Source organism: Perca flavescens, chromosome 2 (assembly GCF_004354835.1).
Source record: "Perca flavescens isolate YP-PL-M2 chromosome 2, PFLA_1.0, whole genome shotgun sequence".
NCBI classification, from domain to species: Eukaryota; Metazoa; Chordata; class Actinopteri; order Perciformes; family Percidae; genus Perca; species Perca flavescens.
This window is the reverse complement of record NC_041332.1, coordinates 12,525,656-12,547,080: the sequence shown is the minus strand read 5'-3', so window position 1 is coordinate 12,547,080 and position 21,425 is coordinate 12,525,656. Positions and strand designations below refer to the sequence as shown.

Below are 21,425 nucleotides of genomic sequence, written 5' to 3'. Positions count from 1 at the left end.
TGCTTCATGTAGTTCTACTGGAACATAGGGTCAGTTTCAGCAAATATGACAGAAATTTAGTTTTATAAGTCTTACCTACTGCACCTTTAAAGAGATGCCATCCAGAGTAGCTATATCTTTAGATAATGAAGTCCGGATGTGTTTGGCGCCCAGCACAATAACTTCAGTTTTGTTTCAGTTTAACATCAGAAAATTGTAGATCATCCAGGATTTATATCTTTAATGCTTGCTTGAAGTTTAGCTAACTGACTGGTTTCGTCTGGCTTGATTGACAGGTATAATTGGGTGTCATCCGCATAACAGTGAAAGTTAATTAAGTGTTTCCTAATAACATTGCCTAGAGGAAGCATATATAAGGAGAATAGAATTGGTCTAAGCACTGAGCCTTGTGGAACGCCATGGCTAACTTTAACGTACCTGGAGGATTTATTATTAACATTAACAAATTGAGATCGGTCAGAGAAATAGGACTTAAACCAGCTTAGTGCGCTTCCTTTAATGCCAACTAAATGTTCTAATCTCTGTAACAGGATGGTATGGTCAATAGTGTTGAAAGCAGCACTTAGATCTAATAAGACAAGTATGGAGGCAAGTCCTTCTGGGAGAAGTTTTAATCAATCCCACACCCTTAGGCGGTTTCTGAAACGACCCCTGCTGCTTCCGCCTCCAAGCGTCACAGTTAGCCACCAAGTGACCGGACTTACGGCAGAAGAAGCATAGTTTATCAGACCTAGGACGTAAGGGAGCGCTGTCGTAACGCACCGGAAGATCTGATTTTTGGGTAGCTTCCCGTGGAGAAGTATCACGTTTATTAAAAACGGCCTTATGTGTGAGTGTAAACTGCTCGTTTAAATACACAGTACGCTCAGGTCCAACAACATCAGGTCACGCGAAGAAGACAGATTGGCAGCCTTACACGCTGCACACCACCTGTCAAAAAGGATCCCTTTCTCCCGCGCAAAGTAAATATATGAATGTAGCCTACACACCAACCAGACAGCCAACTGTCGGCAGAAAAGGCAGTTGGACTGATCAGTCTCGCCGAGTTGGTCAAAAAAATGCCTCAGAACACACTGAAGAGACGAGATGTAATACGTCTCCATAAATGCAAGCGGCGCTAATCTGTATTGTTGCCCAAAAATGTTTGCAGCTGATTGGACGAACATGTCACATGGGGCTTTTTTCTCCGGAAGTTCAAAGACAGACTGTCATGGCGGCCGTTCAGAATACGATCTCATATTGTACTAAAATAGTTCACTGAAACGTGTTTCTGAAAACATTTTAAGCGAGAAATAGGCCGTGCAGTTGCTGAATCTGTCTTCATTTCAGCTCAACAAAAGTCAGTTTAAAAGATTTTTGTCAGACTTTGAGAGACTCTAGTCACACTCATTCCGCTCCCCATTTCCGGATTAGTACTCTACCAATCAGATGGGTAATTTGAGTCTGACTGCCGGCAGTGCCGGCCCCGCCGATTATACATGTCAAATTGGCCAAAATGAAGGCCGACGGCCCCTCGGACGGACGACGGCACGGAACACACCGAACAGACTCGAGTCACTGACCTCGCCAGACTGTCCAACGGCCGATTATCGGCTCTATGTGTCCGGGCCTTTAGACCGCAGAAACGCTGTCTGTAGGCTTCAGGCACTATAACTCATACACCTGCAAAATGGCACCTTTAACTTTATCATGAGTGAGTCCGTACTGCACAGACAAAGAGGAGCAGGCCTCTTGAGCTTTACCCACTAACTTAAGGACATTTTATAGTCATGCGTAAAATCGACGGCATACCTACGGCTAGCCTGATGTGCACCTCTTGAAAAATGTAACTACAAGTCACAGTGATGCATGTCTGTAGCTACCTACCTAAGTTTTTTTTTTTTTGGCTAAGTCCTGGATCTTCACAATCCTACCTACTGTGTTGCATTCCCCATGACTCATTTCCTGCTTCTCCTTCTCCATAAACAACATGAAATCAAGGAGAGGGTTAACTTTTCCTGCTACAGATTTCCCACCTTGGTCAGAAAACACAGGAGACTATGACTCTAGAGTTGGTCGCTCCAAAGCTCCCGTCACTCTCTCACTTCTCCCTTGCTCTATCACCCACTCCCCCCCCACACACACACACACACACACACACACACACGGGCTCGACGCAAACACCAGCGCACAAGTATAAACATCAGGCCACTTACGTAAGCTACGGCGAAAGCTCTGCGTGGAGCCTCCGCAGAACTGTAAAACAGGCTTTTCACAATGCCTACACGTCCTTACGCCACTGTAAAGCAGCAGCAATACGCCCAAATGGACCAAAGTAAACTTCTACCTCTGACTCACGGAAAACAGGCACCAGCGAAATGTGGTGACAGCAGAATTGGCATAATGCGCACCAGCAGTGGTAATATTAAGGTTAACTCCCAAACCCGCCTGTATTTCCATCTGACGCATCTTTAAAGCAGTCTCCTCCTCCACCTCCAACTTCTTCAACTCTCCTCTGCGCAGCTGGAAATCTCTCTCTTTCTCCTCGCTCTCTACCTAAAGGCGAATTAACCGCACCTTTAACCTGGCATCCAACTTAGACCCCGGAGATGAATCAACAGACATTGGTTCAAACAGCGGCAAAGTGACTGTGCTGTGTCGTGCTGTCGTTCGGCTCCCTCATGTCGAAATACCGGAGTAACATTAACGGCCTGATCTGTCACATCATGTGCACTCACCTCTGGATCAGGGCCGCTCACGGGTGCAGAGAAAACTCCCTGACTAACCAGACCAGTAAACACAAAAGCCTTTAGCTCAGCTTTTCGGAGGGAAACTGACACACAAATACCATAATATTCCGCGATCTCATGCCATTTATCAAACTTACCCAAAGTGGGCTCATACACAAACGTAGCCTACCTATAATTCAAAAGCCGTCATACTCATAACACATGCACAATCAGAAACCACTAACAGAGGCCATGACGCTGTTTGCAACATTTGTTCTTGAGTGCAGAGTAGCCTACATCACATGTGTATACAGTAGCTTCCATCTGAAGGACATGAAGCAAATGTTTTGACAGTATTTATTAACATGATAAGATGAAAAAAGAATTTGACAGATTTGACACAAATTAAATTTGAAAATCACCAGCTACACAGTCTGCAGTCCGAATGTAAAATGCTGCACCACCAAAATTCACCGCTCAAGTTGGTGAGAGTACACAGGAGCTGATGTTATTAATGTTTACATCAGAATATTTCTGCTCACAGGCCTATATTTTAAATTATAATTGGTTAAAAACCAAACACAATGCAAATTTAAGTCATAAATATTAGTCAGTATGTGAATTTAACCGTAATTTATGTAATCAAAAATGTTTTTAAAGTGTAATGGAAAACTGCCATTCTTTGTGGAAAATGGTGTGTTGATGCGTAGGTGGGTCTCACAGTCAGTTTGGGTGGCGACCGATTCAGAGGAGGATTGGGGGGTAGTTATGCAGGTAGTGATCCCTGTTGGCTGTCGGCAGCATGTCTTGGCACTGGCGCATGAGCACTTAAGATCAGGTCACTTGGGCATCAGCAAAACCTATGATTGTGTTCTCAAGCAGTTCTTTTGGCCAGGAATGAAGGCAGATGTAGTGCATTTTTGTAAAACTTGCAGTACTTGCCAGATGGTAGGTAAGCCTAATCAGCCTGTGCCCCCTGCTCCGCTGCGGCCTGTCCCCGCAGCTGGTGAGCCCTTTGAGCACGTTCTGGTCGACTGTGTGGGTCCATTGCCCACAGCCAAGTCTGGGTGTTGTCAGGTTGTGTAGTCCTGTGGTTCCTTTTGTGTGGAATGATGAGTGCGACCATGCTTTTAACACTGCTAAATCTCTCATCTGTAGTGCTCCTGTGCTGGCTGCGCCTGACATTGCTCAACCTTTCCAGTTTGAGGTGGATGCCAGTGCCAGTGCCACTGGAGCTGGTGCGGTGTTGTTGCAGGACGGTGATGGGGATGTGTGTCATCCTGTTTGTTTCTTTTCCACCAAGTTCAAACGTCATCAGCTGAACTACTCCACCATTGAGAAGAGACCCTAGCAATGCTCCTTGACCTACAGTACAGGCCAAAAGTTTGGACACACCTTCTCATTCAATGCATTTCCTTTTTATTTTCATGACTATTTACATTCTAGATTCTCACTGAAGGCATCAAAACTATGAATGAACACATATGGAATTATGTACTTAACAAAATAGTGTGAAATAACTGAAAACATGTCAAAGATTACATTTTAGATTCTTCAAAGTAGCCACACTTTGCTTTTTTTATTAATAAGGGAAGAAATTCCAGTAATTAACCCTGACAAAGCACACCTGTGAAGTGAAAACCATTTCAAGTGACTACCTCATGAAGCTCATTGAGAGAACACCAAGGGTTTGCAGAGTTATCAAAAAAAGCAAAGGGTGGCTACTTTGAAGAATCTAAAATATAAGACATGTTTTCAGTTATTTCACACTTTTTTGTTAAGTACATAATTCCATATGTGTTCATTCATAGTTTTGATGCCTTCAGTGAGAATCTACAATGTAAATGGTCATGAAAATAAAGAAACACATTGAATGAGAAGGTGTGTCCAAACTTTTGGCCTGTACTGTACAGCACTTTGAAGTGTATGTAGGATGCAGTTCATTTCCAGTTACTGTATACACTGACCATAACCCACTTGTCTTTTTAGCCCAAATGTACAACAGCAATCAGCGCTTGATGCGCTGGGCACTCCTGGCCCAGGGTTACAACCTCTGCATTAAACACAAGAAGGGAGCCAACAACATTGTGGCTGACGCGCTGTCCCGTGGGTGAGATAAGTTTGAGAAACATAAGTGAGATTCTGGTTAGACTGGTGGGTCTGTATGGTGACGTGGAACTGATGTAATATGATGTAATAATTACAGCCAGCTGTGAGTGAGCAGAGGAGTGCTGCTGTGAGAAGCTCAATCGAGCCAGTGACTGAGAGCTAGGGATGACTGACGCGAAACTGACGTTCCGAAGCTTTGTCGAGATCCAGAAGCGCAGAGTTTCGAAACACTGATCCGAAAGCGTGATTCAAAACACCCATGTCATGTGACTACGGCTAAATGAAGCTTCGGAGTGTTTCACAAGTGTTTCGACATGTGGCATGGTCCGCCGAATCAGCGTTTGATTGACAGGGTCTGGAACAAACCACACAATCGCACATCTGTATAAAGTGAAGTCAATACATCTTGACCTCTTGGGTTTTTGTGACAGCAGTTTGATTTTGAGATAGTGTATTTTTTGGTGAAATAGTGACATTTATAGTGCGATTTGTTTAGTTATATTTAGGCTTACATTTAAATTTACACATTGACTAATAGGCTAGAGACAGACAGAGTATACATACAGTGACATATTAATAGATAGATAGATAGATAGATAGATAGATAGATAGATAGATAGATAGATAGATAAAAATGGAAGCTCCGTTTTCATTTTCATTCAGAGCCACAAATGTCAACATCAGGCCCATCATAATCAATATCAACACCAGTAGAAACACAGGACAGTTTATGGGAAAGTTTTGATGATAGTATCCGTGAAACCAAGATGATACACAATGCTACAGCTGATGCCACAATGGAAGTGAAAAAATACCTCCACTCTGCGTTTCTTCCCAGAACTCATGATCCCCTAACTTACTGGAGAGAGCAGTAATCTTTCCTCATTTGTATGTCCTTGCTAAAAAATATCTTTGCATGCCAGCAACATGTGAGAGGATATTTTCAAAGGCTGGAGAAATTATGGGTAAAAAAAGAAGTCCTTCCACAGCAGAGAAATTCATATTTTGGAATAAAAATCTATAAAAAAGTGAGACATTGTGGCTTGATTTTTTATTAATATTCATTTTTCATGACCAAATTAACAAGCCTTACAAGCTTCACATATTACAAAAATACAATCATAATTTTTTTTTTTAATGGCTCGTTGCCAAGGTTGTTTCAGATCAACACCTGCAAGTGACCACTAGGTGTCATCGTTGAGACGGGTGTCAGATTGTTTCGAAGCCTCGACACAATATGGCACATTTGCTTCAACTGTTTCATTTCTTCACGAAGCCTTGATCTGCCCACCACTACTGAGAGCCAGAAATTGTCCTCCTTTTGAAGATTGTCTTGTGTTTATTTTGTATAATAAATTATCTTTCCTTTGTTCAGACCTCCCCGGTTTATTATTTTAAATTGTTTGCGTCCCACACCCCTAGACAGATTAGGGACGTAACAGGCCTACTAACAGATAAGCAATAGAGTTGTATTAATTGTTTTTTTGCCACATTGGGGCAGAGTTAGATACTCCAAAACAAGCTGCCAAACAGACAGCTCGAGGCAGTTACCTGGTTACCAGTCGCAGAGGAAATATTTCGATCCACTGTAAAATATTGCCTTCTGTAAGTAGCCTAGCCTAGGATTCTAAGAAAACAACTCGCTGGCACTCTTAGATAACTAGCCCAGGATAGGGTTCTAATGAGTTTGCAAAAACAAACGCGTTTCAGCTAGTTTTGTTTGCTTTGTGTTGTAGGCTAAATAACCTTTAGAAATGTAAGGATGAGTGTCAGATAGAAATGTTTGATGTCTAATGTCTAATACACCACACACACACACACACACACACACACACACACACACACACACACACACACACACACACACACACACACAGTGAAATATTTATACATTGGGTTATTGAGTTCAATTAAGTTAATCCATGTAGTGCACAAGAGTGTCACAACAACCTAACCCATCAATTTGTTGTGCTGAATGTAGAGAAGCCTACCTTGGCCCTTTCCCAATTCCCAGTTTGTGCATCCCTAGTCTATATCCACAACATTCCACTGAACATTGCAATATCCATCCATTTGTTGTTGTGGGAGGCCTTGACATTGTTTGCAGCATTTACATGTTCTTGAGTGCAGAGTACATCACATGTCACACACCATTTCAAGCACATGAAGCAAATGTTTTGACAGTATTTATTAACATGATAAGATGACAAAAGAATTTGACAGATTAGAGACAAATGAAATTTGAAAATCACCAGCTACACAGTCTGCAGTCCGAATGTAAAATGCTGCACCACCAAAATTCACCACTCACAAGTTGGTGAGAGAACACAGGAGCTGATGTTATTAATGTTTACATCAGAATATTTGTGCTCACAGGCCTATATTTTAAATTATAGTTTATAGCAAATTTTTATTTAAAAGTAAATATAAGTCAGTATGTGAATTTAACTGTAATTTATGTGATCAAAACTAAATGTTTTTAAGGCTTTACCACAATAAGAAAACCTAATATTGTGGTGTCTTAATGGTAAGAAAATAAATGGATGAGGTCCTCAGTCATTTCACTTAATACATGACTGGTTCATTGACTTAAAGCAAGTAATCAACAGATCTGATATCGCACTTGAGTCCAGCTTAAATTTGTGAATTGTGTGACCCAAAAAATGCATTTCTCACTGTGGAGATGGTTTGTAACGATTACACCTGTCTCCAGTCAGATGTGGGTCGCAGGTCAGAGTATACTGGACCTCAAAGCCGCCTCTCTTGGCCGGACAGGTGAACGTGTGTGTCCCCTGGCTCGGGTACGTCACACATGAACCCAGACGGTCATCGTGTTTCAAGTCCTCGTCCCAGACCTCCATCCTCAAACCCAAGTGTGTGTCCACCTTAATAATAAAAAAAGAATATCTTTGAAATAACATTTAAAAAACAATTTCTATTCCTATCTATTCCTTTCCTTACATTTCCAGCATGTTTTTACTTACTTATGACTTATGGCCCTTTTTTTTAATTCTTCAATATTTCTATTATTTTTAATGTTATTATTGTTAATTGTCTTACAGTGTTTTTAATCTCTACAGGAAGTCTTGATGCTACTTGTCCACGCAATGTTTTTTGTAATAACAAAATGGCCATTGTTTTCTAGCCTAGGGTGTAATTTCCACTGGGGACAGGGGGGACATGTCCCCCCCACACTTCTTAAAATCCTGTTTGTGTCCACTTTCAAATTCATTTGATATTATTTTATTTTATAAGTCTTGGCGATCGGCCCCTATTTTAAACAATAAAGAAAGTAAGACATCTTTTTCTTATACATAGTTTAGAACGTTTATTTCTGGCAGAATTTATCATTATTATCCTGGATTTTATATCACAATAGTCCCTAAATGTATGTAGAAATGCAGGAAATGGAATTAAAATGGAAAACATTTGTAATGTGGCTAACCCCCTGCTTTGTGTCCCCACTTCTCAAACCAAAGTTACACCCTTGATTCTAGTGAACATGGTGACTTATATTTTTTCTCATGAGAACTCTGACCCAGAAACTGTGATGGTTGTCTTTCCTTGTTGTCGTTTGTCTGATCTGTAGAGAGAAGATTTACTGACCCTGCCCAGATAATAACGAGCGTTCCACCTGGGGTAGTTTGACCGGATCATATGAGTCCTGCGATAGAAGGATCCGTACCACATCTTAGCGTAGCTGTGAATAGGAGAAAACAAGGAAAAGCAACAGGTGAATTCATATTGTTGAATGATATAACAACTTCAGATCTAAATTCCTGACCTCACTCTACTCGCCTTTCAGTGTTGCCAGTTAAATCTCCTTTCAGATCCCAGGCTCGGACGATGGTCACCACCAGTGTTCCAGGCGTTTTGAGGACAGCTGTTGGGAGCTGGTTCTCTGGTTGACTTCTTCACAGCGTTGTCTTGTAAGTACTGCTCTATGGCCGCCTTCATCCCTGCCTTCTGTGTCTCATTTGGCATCAGCTCATACATTGGTCTAAGTGAGTACAAAAGAACATCCGGGTGGTCCTTAAGGGTTTTCAGCCAATTCCTGTAGCCAAGGGAGTCATTACGAGCGAGTGAAAACTCCCCCGACCAACCAGTGCCTCCTGACACCTCTGTGTAGTGTTGGTGGAGACCAGAGCTGTACGAGGTGGAGACGTCCTGGTTCTGTAAGACCTTGGAGCAAGATTGATGGCTAGCGGATAATTTCACCTTCCCCAGGCCTACAGAAACACCCAGTGATAGGCAGGAGTGGACCTAGAGGACAGGAGGGAAATAAGATTTATAGTAATGGACTGCCAGGAGCGGTGAACAGTGTGTTAAAATGCCTCACACTCACACAGATATTCATAATCCAATAGCAGTGAAGACAAGGTTACTGCGTACACTGTAAAAGGTATGTGTGCTACATGTACCTCGTTTGTGGAGAGCCCATTCAGTGAGGACAAACAGGTACGTACAGCTGTGACTCGCCTGAGTCGGCCCCCTAGGGAAACCTGAATGTTGTTGAGACAATGTAATTTTTTATTTGTGAATTAAGGAAATTGTTAATGGAAATTAAAAGTGTGTGTGTGTGTGTGTGTGTGTGTGTGTGTGTGTGTCTCTGTCTGTCTGTCTTAACCTGGCGGATGTAGTGTGTGCCATAGGTTTGTATGAGCTCATTGTACTGAGCCCTGGTGGAGGAGTTGTAGAAACTCGGCAGTCTGGCCAAATCCTTACTGAACTCGGAGCTGAGGGGCGGTCTCTGGGACACACGGTAACTAGACACAAAGAGACCGAATATTAAATGATCTCAACACTTAAAACAACTGAAGAATCCAAACTTCTGCCGTGATCCATGGTTTTCACACCCTACCTATAATGGCTGCAGGTGACCCTGTGAGTGCTGAAGGAGTAGCGGTCCTCTCTGGTCCTCGCTGTAGCAAAGGCATACGCAGTGGAGCGTGTTCCTCCGACCTCCAGGCCGGCACTCACAAACTTATCTACATTTAGGCCAATCTGATAAAATAAATCAGAAATAAAAGCTCACAAACTGCTTAATGTTCACCTGTAATCAACATACTGCAATGTAGTGTATTAAATACAACCATTTATTTATTAAAAAAAAAAAACATACTTTTAAAACTCTTGTATGTACTATGCTTTATTCAGGCCTAAAGGTGCTCCCAATATCTCAGGTTTTTATTTTATATTATGTTGTTCAACAAAAAGATGCCCCTCTAGTAGTAAAATAAGTGAAATAATCTACATATCTATCGGTTATATTCATCAGAAATTATGATTTTATATCAACAATTACTGTGAGAAGTTTCCCACCTTCCAGTCGTCACTGTCCTGGGATGTGTAAGTGTTAATCAGTGAGCTGTGGACACAATTTACAGGAAAGAATAACCATTAAAACTCTTTAAATTCAAAGTTTATCTTTTTTTTACAGTCTGTTAAGATATGATTGAGGCAGAAAACCTTTGGACCGGTGATGTTACTCTGAGATAACATCTGATCTGTAGACATTAAATGGGGAGCTGAATTAAAGGAGCCAAAATATACTGTACTGACTTGAGCTTTGGAGATATTAGAAAAGATCAGAGGAGATATCACAAAAGGCTAGGTTCTCTTGCTTTTAGCTTCCATGACATGGTGCTCTTTGGAGGCTTTTATATAGACCTCAGTGGTCCCCTAATACTGTATCTGAAGTCTCTTTCCCGAAATTCAGCCTTGGTGCAGAATTACAGCCACTAGAGCCAGTCCCACAATGAGCTTTCTTTAGTATGTGCCATTTCTGTGTCTGTAGCTATTGAGGAGGAGAGGGGGAGGGGGGAGAGGGGGGGGGTGGCCAGTAAAACTGGTACATATTCAAAGAATGAGCTGACCTGTCTTGAAGCACTGGAGTGACATTGAAATATAAAAAATAAATAGCAGATATTAATACAATACCTAACAGAGGTGTGTGCGCTGCTGTAGAGGTCGGCATTGCAGCGGCTGAATGAGCGCCAGTCCACTGCAGAGACTGGCAGCTGAAAATGAAGGTGGATACACCATGTTTAACATGCACAAATGTTAAAGTTGCTGCAGAATTATCGTATACTTCATTTATGAATTACTTTCTGCAGGCTGTTGCCTTGAAGAGGGTTGCTGCAGAGAGTACAGGTGCCAGCTGGGGTGAGGAAAGTCTTCACGTCAACCATGTAGGATGCTTTACGGCGCAAGGTGACCACATCAAAGCCCTCCCCCACCAGGTTGTGGCCTGGTACAAAGGGAGCGGACTGACACTGGCTGGAGTTCCCAATCCGACAGGAGAGAACAGGCGAGTGGTGCGACAGAAAGAGCAGGAGACTCAGGTAGAGAAGGGATGGGGTTTTAAAGGTGAGCATGGCTGCAGTCAAAGAGACTGAAATAATTCAGAGAAAGAGAAAGAGAGTGGATAAGGACACAAGTGAGCATCATTTTAGTTGTAGATGATTATCGATGAAATTAACAAGAGCTGCAAATGTTTGCAAACAGGCTTCATTTTTCTTTCCAATTGTTTCATCACCAGGTTGTGGGATGTAAAATGTCAGTTCCCTGTTACCCAAGTATAAGTGTAGCCTGACGGATACTAGATGATGTTTGAGTCAGGTGTCGGTATCAATATACATAAGCATTAAAACATTTACATAAACACACTATCTTCATGATGAGATGTGATTGAAAGCTCAGAAAAAGTGAGTTAAATAACCAGTGTGTAGGATTTAGGGGGATCTATACTGGCAGAAATGGAATATAATATTCATAACTATGTTTTCATTAGTGTATAATCACCTGAAACTAAAAATCGTGTTTTTGTTAGCTTGGAATGAATCTTTGATATCTACATAGGGACTATGTAGACCTGAACAGAAAAACCAAACCCTGAGAGGGCGTTTTTACCTACAGTCTATGGTTATTACATTACCTGAAGGCCACTGTAGGTTCTATACACGCTTGGAAAGACAGGGGTGAGGGTAGGCCTACTGCTAGATACCACTAAATCCTACACACTTTACCTTTAAGACAAGATTATTTTGTCAAAACTATATTATTTGCATGAATACATACCATTGGAATAAATGTTCTGTATTTTTTCTTTAAATATTCATTTTTTTAGTTTATTTTTCAAAAACAGATTACCTCTTCAGCAGGGTTTCTCGCATACGTCTGCAATGTTTATATCTTTTGGAGATGAGTGTGCCAGGCCAGCCCAAGATGCAGTGTGACTGTCGAGTCTACAGCAAAAAGGAGGGATAGCAATACAATTAAGACAGGCTAGTAAAAAAAGAAAAGAAATAAAAAGCCCAGCACAAATAACAATTTGAAGATTTATGGGAAACTGTTTCCCTGAGATATGCACAAAATGGAAAGTATTTAAGACAGACAACACATTGATTTTGGTCTTTTGTTGGAACTTTGCTGACAGTGAGAAACATATAAAATAATGCCACCTTTACCCTTAAAACTGCAGTTTTTGTTGTGTGCAGAGAGCTAATTATGAGTAGTGTGTTTATAATCCTCTATTCATCCTTGCTATTGTGTGGTTCAGAGACTAACACCTACTGCTTGTTAATGTTTTTTTCACAGTTTTATCTTGCATTGATGTTCATTTTATGAGCAGTTTCATTGTATACAATAACATTTGCCTAGATAAAGAATTGGATTGCGAGCAATAACGATATATTGCCAACGGCACAATTTTCCTCTGTAGTGTCGCAGTTTTATTGCTATTTCTGCACAATGTAATATGCCTGTTCCTGGCATACCTTTTACTATCTATCAACATCATCTATACCTTATCAACTATATCTTTGAATTCTTCTAGTATTGGCACTGTGTGAATTACAGAGTATCTAGATATATGGATCGCATCCTTTGCTTTAAAGCTACCGCAGCAGTGGAGATAATCGTAGCACCTATATGGGCTGTAACACATTCTTACCCAATTGTGGTCAAATTATGATCACTTTAATATGATTGAACATATATCACAATTCATTTTTAATTCTTTATTTCTTATGGTAATTTCTTTAGAACCATGTAATCCAAGATAATTGTAGGCTAAGGTCAAGGTCAAAGACTTTATTATCCCCGAGGGGCAATTCGTTGTGCAGCAATAGAAAGCAACATAAACAACACATGGGCTATACAAGCAACAGACAGCATCAATAGAGGACAAAAAAATACATATTACACAGAAGTCCACATCTCACATTGAGTTATTAACAAAGCCTATAGCAGCAGGAACAAAAGAGTTTTTGTGTCTGTTTGTCCTGCATTTAGGCAGACAGAATCTGCGGCCAGACGGCAACAACATAAAGTAGCTGTTCAGAGGGTGGCTTATATCAGCCAGGACTGACTGGGCCTTCTTCAGGGTCCTTGTCTCGTATAGAGATTTAAAGTCAGTCAGAGAGTTGTGGGAAATTTTGCCACACACTTTAGTTATGTATTGCAGCCTGTTTTTGTTTTTAAGAGTGAGGGACCCGAACCAGCTCACAAAGGCAAAAGAAAGAATAGTTTCAATAAAACATCCTCATAAAGGTCTTATCGACATTGAAATTGCAAAGTTTACGATGAAAAAACATGCGTTAGTGTGATTTTTTACAGACAGCTTTAACTTGTCAACTCAAAGGTGAGTTTGTCATCTATTATAATACCAAGATATTTGTATTGCTTCACCACTATAGCTTGATTGTTAATAAGGGTAGGAGAGAGGGTGGGGGGATTCTTCCTAAAGTCGATCAGCATTTCTTTTTTTTTTTTGCCGCGTTAATGTTCATAAAAGACGGTGTCATTCCGTCTTTGATTCATTTGGTTTGAACCAGACAGCCTCAGAGTAAGTTACAGACGTTTATTTATGAGTTTGTTGTTAGTAAATCCAACTGAAAACAAAATCACACTCAATTAACATAAGGATCTGTTATCTGCATGATCCTCTATAAGAAGGAGAGAGGCTCAACTAGAAGAATTCACTCAAATGACATGCAAACTGCGATTGTACTCTGGTGCGCCTGTTCAATGCTAAAACGGTTGTAAAAGCCTCAGATCAGAACATCTGATCCACGGAATCAAAAAAGAATTGGAAAAAATCAATACATTCTTGATCTGTAAAAGGTGTGTTTTTAGCACTGCATTCCTTAGCGTTGATACAGTTAAACATTCAAAACCTTGAACTGCATCTGCTTCTGTTGGGAGCAGAAGTAGGTCTGAATCCAACCACTTACCAACATAATATAACTACAAACTCAGAAGAACAAGTCTGTTTAAGTCTCCTGCTTATCTATAAGATTTTGTTTTTTGGTCCTGTTTCATTGAAAAAGTTCTCAGGATCAGAGCTCAAATCTGTCTACTGTATCATGCATGTTACTGATAACTGATTTCATTTTAAAATGAATTCTTAACCTGATCTATTATAGACTGTTGTGGGTATTTTCCTGTAACATTTTAAAAAGTTTTCTATACCTGTTCCAAATGTGCAAAAAGCTGATGTGGCTGCTCCTCTTCCAGTCACCGAAATCTCAACCAGCTAGAGAAAGTCTTTGTGATCAGACATGAACGGAGGATGGAGCTTTTTATCTTCTATCTCAATGGAGAGTATGAGGAAATAAAGGGAATAAAAGGAGTAGAAAATCAGAGGAGATAAGGATAGTTAAATCAAACAATGGCCCTTAAATTTTACAGTACGTCCAGGTTGAAGGAAATAACCTTGGAGTTTCTGGGATGTGAAAACAAAACAAAAGATAAACATGCTTTGAAGAATGTGTCAAAAGAAATATGCTAAAAACAGCATAAATCATTAGTTTAAAAAAAAGACAAATTGAGTTTGGAATGAATGCAAACTCTTGCTAAAATATTCTGATTTTATTAATATTAAATTTTTTCCCCTACCCCTATATATATGTATGTATGTATGTATGTATGTATGTATGTATGTATGTGTGTCTGGAGGAAGAGAGGAGAGGCACAGAATCCACGGTGCTTTAAGTCCAGTGTAAAGTTTCCACAGTCAGTGATGGTTTGGGGTGCCCTGTCACCTGCTGGTGTTGGTCCACTGTGTTTTCTGAGGTCCAAGGTAAACGCATCTACCAGGAAGTTTTAGAGCACTTCATGCTTCCTGCTGCTGACCAACTTTATGGAGATGCAGATTTCATTTTCCAACAGGACTTGGCACCTGCACACACAGTGCCAAAGCTACCAGTACCTGGTTTAAGGACCATGGTATCCCTGTTCTTAATTGGCCAGCAAACTCTCCTGACCTTAACCCTATAGAAAGTCTATGGGGTATTGTGAAGAGGAAGATGCGATATGCGAGACCCAACAATGCAGAAGAGCTGAAGACCACTATCAGAGCAACCTGGTCTCTCATAACACCATGCCACGCCGCATTGCTGCAGTAATTCAGGCAAAAGGAGCCCCAACTAAGTATCGAGTGCTGTACATGCTCATACTTTTCATGTTCCAACTTTTTAGTTGGCCAACATTTTGTATTGGTCTTAAGTAATCTAATTTTCGGAGATACTGAATTTGGGATTTTCATTAGTTGTCAATTATAATCATCATAATTAAAAAGAAAAAAAAATGTGTGTCTGTCTGTCTGTCTGTCTGTCTGTCAGTCACATAGTTATGCTTGAGCTCTCTACAGCAAGGATTAACGAGGCCAAATAGTCAACTATCAGCCTATGGGAAAGCACAGCAGCACAAATATCAGACATAATGACCTCATTATCACAAAAACTAGAGGGGAGTGACTAGGCTGGAATTTGTTTTGTATGTCTGAAGGTGCCAAAAAAAAAAAAAAAAAAAAAAAAAAAGTTGATCACAAAAAAAAGCTACAGGATTGCAGACACGATAGCAGCATTATCACAATTCTGTTCTAAATAAACCCCAAAACGAGATACTTACAAAAAAAAAACTTTTATTGAAAGAAAAACTTCAATTAATGACAACAGTGTAATATTAATCTAAACGTTGATCTTTTAAAAGCTGCGGAGCTGATTGTTAAAACCTGGAAGTTTTCATCCGTTCCATCTTTGCATATCCTAAGGGGGAGGAGACATGCACTTTTTAATGGAAACAAATGATTCTGTTCCTGGATATCTGCAAAGGAAAATACATTTACAGCAATGCCAAATGTAGAGAACTCAGAATAACAATGCTTTCTCAAACTGCAGGGGTTTTTGCAATAACTAGAAAGTATTTTAAACATCTCATGAATCCATTTTCCAAAACAAGATCGAGGAACTGCTTTGGCACACATACAGTAGGAATGGAAAAGGTTACAGGACAACGTATGATAAATGGTCCTTTTTAAAGACATGCACTCACTTCAACAGAGTCACAGGCACTCATGTTTTATATAATGGCATTGCCATGGTTAATAAAAGCTTGAGGTCTCAAAGGAATAATCTGCAATACTCCTTGATGTTCAGTATGATTACATTTTTCATACAACATAGTGCTTGGAACAAAATGATCCCGCTTGAAATAATGCGATTCAGACCATACACTTTGTTTATTGGGTGGTGTGTGTGTGTCATTAAATTAAATTAGGTCTGGATGGGTCGGACTGTGTGTGTGAGAAGATATAAGAGGAAGTACAGTATGTGGCTTCTTCCTTTCAACCAGTGCGTAGGATGATGTGGACTCCAGAGTCAGTAAAAACAGGACCGCTCATGTCTCCAACTTTTAGAGCAAAGGAGGCATCTTCAAAAGGCTTCTGCATTTGACCTAAAACATAAAAAAGGATATTTTATATTAAAAGTAATACAATTATCCAGATCCAAATAAATATTCACACATAGAATATGTTGTACATTATCATCCGTGACCGGTCTGTACATAAATTCAGAATCAAAAAAAGGAATCATTCCCAAGAAAGTAACACTTAGTGCATACATAAACAATTTAAACAGTAATGTTTATATGCTTTTGCTTAAAATAATATTTGTTTATTACCTTTTACAATAACCTACTTAGGGTAATTACATACAAGTATCTCCTTGTTAAAGTTCAATAGGTTTAAGTTAGCTGTGGGAGTGTCACATTGGCACGGCCAGTAAAAAGCTATGAGTTGAGTTTGTCACCACAGCAACGATGACAGAAACGACAATGAAATGTATTGGCTTAGAACTGGATAAGAAATCAATTTATTATTTATTCTGGCAGACAACCACAACCCCGACGCATGTTTTTGACAATAACTGGTATCAGTCAAATCTTATTGTTGGTTAACTGTAATTATTAACATCCATCATTACATCTTTTGCATCCATTTCCCTTATGCAACAATATTTATCTGTATCATCCTGGTATATAAACTACACAAAAAGAAACCTATGACATGCAGTATATGCATAACTCTTGTGGATTTGTGTATTCATGAATAGGTAACTGCTGTATCGTGTGTGTGTGTGTGTGTGTGTGTGTGTGTGTGTGTGTGTGTGTGTGTGTGTGTGTGTGTGTGTGTGTGTGTGTGTGTGTGTGTGTGTGTGTGTGTGTGTGTGTAACGGCGCTGACACACCGACCCGATTATTGGCCGTCGGACAGCCTGGCGAGGTCGGTGACTCGAGTCTGTTCGGTGTGTTCGGTGCCGTCGTCAGCCGGAGGAGCAGTCAGCCTTCGTTTTGGCCCGTTTGACTTGTTGAATCGGCCAATGGGCAGTCGGACTCCATGACCAATCTGATTGGTGGAGTGCTAGCCCTTGACTAGCGAATCAGTGCATGAGAAAACTGGAGCTGACAACGCCAGTATCTTCTTATTACTAGCCATCGTATTTTCTTCCGTTCAGCGAGTAATGACAACAACGATCCTTCTTGACTACTATCACAACTCTCTGATGAAAACCATGACTGACGACAGCGTGCTCGGCGTTTACCAGGCCTAGAGAGATGTTCCGTCATTTCCGGTGTTCATGTTTTTGGTGACGATACAGATTAGCGCAGCCTGCTGTTATGGAGACATATTACGTCTCGTGCACGCGCAGAACGTACGCTCAAGTCGGCGTCGCTTTTTTGGCCTCGGGGAGCTGACTGACCAGTCCGACTGCCTTTTCTGCTTACGGTCGGCTGTCGGGTTGGTGTGTCGGAGTCTTACCTTTGCCAAATAATCCCAGGTCTCCGCCGTTCTTAGCTGAGCTGCAGTCGCTGAACTGAGAAGCCAGTGACTCAAACATCTCCTCTCCAGATTTGATCTCTTCTATGTACTCTGCGCAGAACATAGAAATAAAGAAGAAATGAAACCTGTTAGTCAGACTTGATGGAAGCACCCTTCCCCCTCCACCGATGCCTTACGTACTCTGAATGAGATCCAGAGCCTCGTCTTTAGTTCGGGTTATATTTTGTTCCCGCCAAGAAGATGGACGACGTGACTGATTATGCTTCACCAGGAGGTGAGAGCAGCGTACCTGAGTGAGTGAAAGAAAAAAAAAAACTGATTAGTGTCAAATCCCAACAGAATTAATACAACTATGACTACTACTGTGAAAATATTAAAACCTTAAAAAAAAAAAAAACATTAAACCTGTAGTTAGAACATCTTGTAGTAACATTTGACCTCATTTTAAATTTTGACTTGGCATGTTTGAATGATACATAGGCACCAAAGCTTGTTTGTCAGAGCCTAAATGCTGACCATGAAGGAAAAGCAAATACCAATAAGACAACAATATTTTATATGTAGGCTATTTGGACAACACATTTATAAATGATTTCATTATTTTATGATTTTTTTTGATTATTGTATTTTAGGATATTGTGCAAATGTGTGTGTATACTGCAGCACTTCTGAACAAAAACAATACAGATTAACAAACGAAATGCAGCCTTTTTACTACACACACGGGACTGCAACTGCTGTAGGAAATGAGCGGGGTGTTGCAGTGCTTTGGCTTCAGTCTAAAGGGCTGCTATACTTTATGCAGACCACCAATTGCCACAGTTTCTCCGAAGCTTTACAGTCCCCCCCCCCCCAAAGTCTCAAAAGGCCTCGTTCACCTATCACCTATTTTAATCATTACATCACTAAACTAGTTCAGTCTTGTTTTTATGTCATGTTGTAAACTAAACACTTTATAACTTTCATTTTGCTCTATAAAAAAAGTTTATTGTTGTTATAATAATAAATACATTTAAATTATTACACATAATAACCTTATCCGGCTCTCCACGGCCATCTCCCACCGGACGTTCCCACTGGCTGGCATTGGTGATGTGGTTAAAGTAGTACACTTTACCTGGAGGGCAAAAAGAGAGAGAGTTGTAAAAGCTGCTCATTGATTTTATTTATTTATTTTTTTAAACAAATGGAAGCAGATGAACAAATTGAAAACAACACTGACACATTATGTTTAGGGATGCACCAATCCAATACCCCAGATCAGCATCATTGGCAATGCTAACCTTATCTAGCGGATCTAACGGTATCAGTTCTGAAGTGACCAATCCACATTACACGCAGTTTCTTTGTCAATATTGTCCTATCATCATCATAAAATACATGTTTTCTGCAACCAGTTGCATTCATTTTGTCACAGTGTGTTGCCCAACTCAATATAAGTGACACAGCACTAGGGCTGGGCAATATATCGATATTAAATCAACATCAATATAGGAGGCGTAGTATGTCTATTCCTGCTTTTAAAGGCCTCCATTACAGTAAAGAGATGTAATTTTCTGAACTTACTAGCTGTTTTATTATTTGCTTTTACCCAGTTAGTCATTGTATCCACATTATTGGTGATTATTTAGCAAAACTCTGTGTTAATATTTTGTGAAAGCACCAATAGTCAACCCTACAAAATCGCCGCAATATCAACATTGATGTATTTGATAAAAAAAATATTGGATATTTGCCCTGTTCTACACAGCACCTCATAATACTTCACATAAGCATGAATCCAGTGAGTTCTACACATTGAGATGTACACATTTGAAATGTGGGGAAAGGACAGCTCTATTATTTGGTTGAGCCTGAGTTAAGGTAAAATTTCACCCCCCTTTTAGCTGGGTATTGGTGTACACACCAACTCCTGAGGGAAATATGTAGTTATTTACTTTACTGATTGATGTTCCACATTTATAACCAGCTAGTCACTAACTTTGCCTGTCTGCCAGTGAGTTTATCAATGTCTTTTTGTCGTTGCTGAAGACAGCTGCCTGCTGTGGCTGAAAACAAATGATGAGGACAGAGTTGTAGACCAAAACAATGATCCAAAACAGACTAAACAACAATTTCATAAAGCTAAAGGGAACTGCATAGTCAGTTTGTCACCAGGAGCAATCCCTTTTACATTACACACCATCATGCCATTCAATTTCAATATTAAGAAAACACTGATTAGTGCAGTTTAAAAAAGGTATTGAAAAACATATTTGGACATAAACCACATTGTGCTGCACTGGTGTATGGACATTTACTCTAGAACTGTGCTCAAGTACAAATTTGAGGTACTTGTATTGAATATTTCCATTTGATTCAACTTGCTACAATTTACAATTTTTCATACCCTTCCTGTCCAGTGAAAACCATGTTGGTCCAGATGATGTCTTGATGTTGAATGTTTCTGATAAACTGAAAGATGAAGTGTTCCTTAAAGCGTTGAGAAAATGCCCCTACTTCTTAAACTAAATAAACAATTTAAAAGCCCCCTTGGATCAGCTGGAAAATGCATTGTCACAAAGCTGAAAACCGGGCTGTTTTTCTGAGCTCATGAAAAGTTGACTTTTTAGAGATACGTGGTTCTCACAGGACAGCGACACTACAAACATATGATCTTATAGATTGCGATGCACTGCTGTAGATTTAACTACCCAACAGTATATAAGAAGTTAAAATGAACACAACCTTAAACATCTACAGCAGTAAGATGCAATATACACATTAATGCAGCAGTAATATCAATCCAAAAATATCATATATAATAGTAAAAGACAGGGAAACTTTTACAGCACAATACTTTTAGTTTTGCTGTTAATACTTGCACCACTGTTGTGCTGCAGCCGTTCAGCTAAAGGTCCCAGCTGAATGGGAGAAAAGTAAACTATAAAAGATTTATGTTTTAATGGAATACGACTCTACTAAGCTTTTTGGCCTTCCAACATAAATATGTAAACCCTGCTGGTACAGTATAGGCTGAGGCTCGTTCAGAATGACGTCATACAGGGGCCCTGCAGTGGCCAGCTTGAATGGATCAGATCTGGCGCGATCGTGAAACAACACCACATTTAACAAAACACACCTATAAGACCAAGTTACACATCACTGGTTTCAGCATATCTCTACTATAGTTTAAGTCCCATATGCCTCGTTTAAACAGTAAACCATGATGCTGCTGCTGCTAGCTCGTAAGCTAGCTAGCTAAGTTTACTAACATATTGCCATTTAGCTAGCTAGCATGTTTAGCTTCTTGTGGCTTCGGTATCATTAACGTTACCTGAATTGCGGCTCATTCTTTTCTCCCATCCACCCGGTAACTTTTCGTCGTCTGCCATTGTTTTTTCTGCAGCAGCGTTTTCAAATGTTACTCCGGTAGCTGCCGTGTGAGTGGTCGGACTGCAGTTAGGCAAAGTACGACAGTTAGCAACGTGTTTACGATACGAG

General features: G+C 40.2%; 3 protein-coding genes across 7 annotated transcripts in view; all 3 read right to left on the bottom strand.

The window, feature by feature from the left end:
- LOC114547295 (perforin-1) overlaps positions 1-3,010 on the bottom strand; it is a 53,120-nt gene extending 50,110 nt beyond the window's left edge. For 3 of the 5 annotated variants that reach the window (XM_028566585.1, XM_028566594.1, XM_028566627.1), the window contains exon 1: positions 2,196-2,471. The gene's annotated coding sequence lies outside the window, so the exon portion shown is untranslated. Of the gene's footprint in view, positions 1-2,195; positions 2,472-2,717; positions 2,736-2,866 lie in introns of those variants that run through there. The other 2 variants (XM_028566611.1, XM_028566619.1) reach the window with 2 other exon arrangements.
- Positions 3,011-6,990: 3,980 nt separating this feature from the next.
- On the bottom strand, positions 6,991-15,046 carry LOC114562238 (perforin-1). Its single transcript, XM_028588580.1, has 10 exons — positions 15,031-15,046; positions 10,925-11,211; positions 10,758-10,837; positions 10,140-10,185; positions 9,679-9,821; positions 9,445-9,583; positions 9,239-9,319; positions 8,616-9,080; positions 8,424-8,517; positions 6,991-7,702 (listed from the first exon to the last, which is right to left on the bottom strand). The coding sequence occupies exons 1-8, from the start codon at positions 15,044-15,046 to the stop codon at positions 8,619-8,621; spliced, it is 1,254 nt and encodes a 417-aa protein (XP_028444381.1). The 3' UTR covers positions 6,991-7,702; positions 8,424-8,517; positions 8,616-8,618.
- Positions 15,047-16,314: 1,268 nt separating this feature from the next.
- On the bottom strand, positions 16,315-21,424 carry pin1 (peptidylprolyl cis/trans isomerase, NIMA-interacting 1). The gene is made up of 5 exons (XM_028565857.1): positions 21,259-21,424; positions 18,977-19,059; positions 18,123-18,231; positions 17,922-18,032; positions 16,315-16,556 (listed from the first exon to the last, which is right to left on the bottom strand). The coding sequence occupies exons 1-5, from the start codon at positions 21,314-21,316 to the stop codon at positions 16,447-16,449; spliced, it is 471 nt and encodes a 156-aa protein (XP_028421658.1). The 5' UTR covers positions 21,317-21,424; the 3' UTR covers positions 16,315-16,446.
- Between the last annotated feature and the right edge of the window lies 1 nt (position 21,425).

What these genes read in the sequence shown, in the direction of transcription:
- pin1 (XM_028565857.1), bottom strand. Translation starts at nt 21,316, where the DNA reads ATGGCAGACGACGAAAAGTTACCGGGTGGATGGGAGAAAAGAATGAGC. An exon ending in GCCGTGGAGAGCCGGATAAG is followed by an intron (nt 18,232 to 18,976) that starts GTTATTATGTGT and finishes TCACTCACTCAG; the next exon opens with GTACGCTGCTCTCACCTCCT. An exon ending in GGCTCTGGATCTCATTCAGA is followed by an intron (nt 18,033 to 18,122) that starts GTACGTAAGGCA and finishes TGTTCTGCGCAG; the next exon opens with AGTACATAGAAGAGATCAAA.
- LOC114562238 (XM_028588580.1), bottom strand. An exon ending in AGGACAGTGACGACTGGAAG is followed by an intron (nt 9,822 to 10,139) that starts GTGGGAAACTTC and finishes TTATTTTATCAG; the next exon opens with ATTGGCCTAAATGTAGATAA. An exon ending in GCACACACTACATCCGCCAG is followed by an intron (nt 9,320 to 9,444) that starts GTTAAGACAGAC and finishes AACAACATTCAG; the next exon opens with GTTTCCCTAGGGGGCCGACT.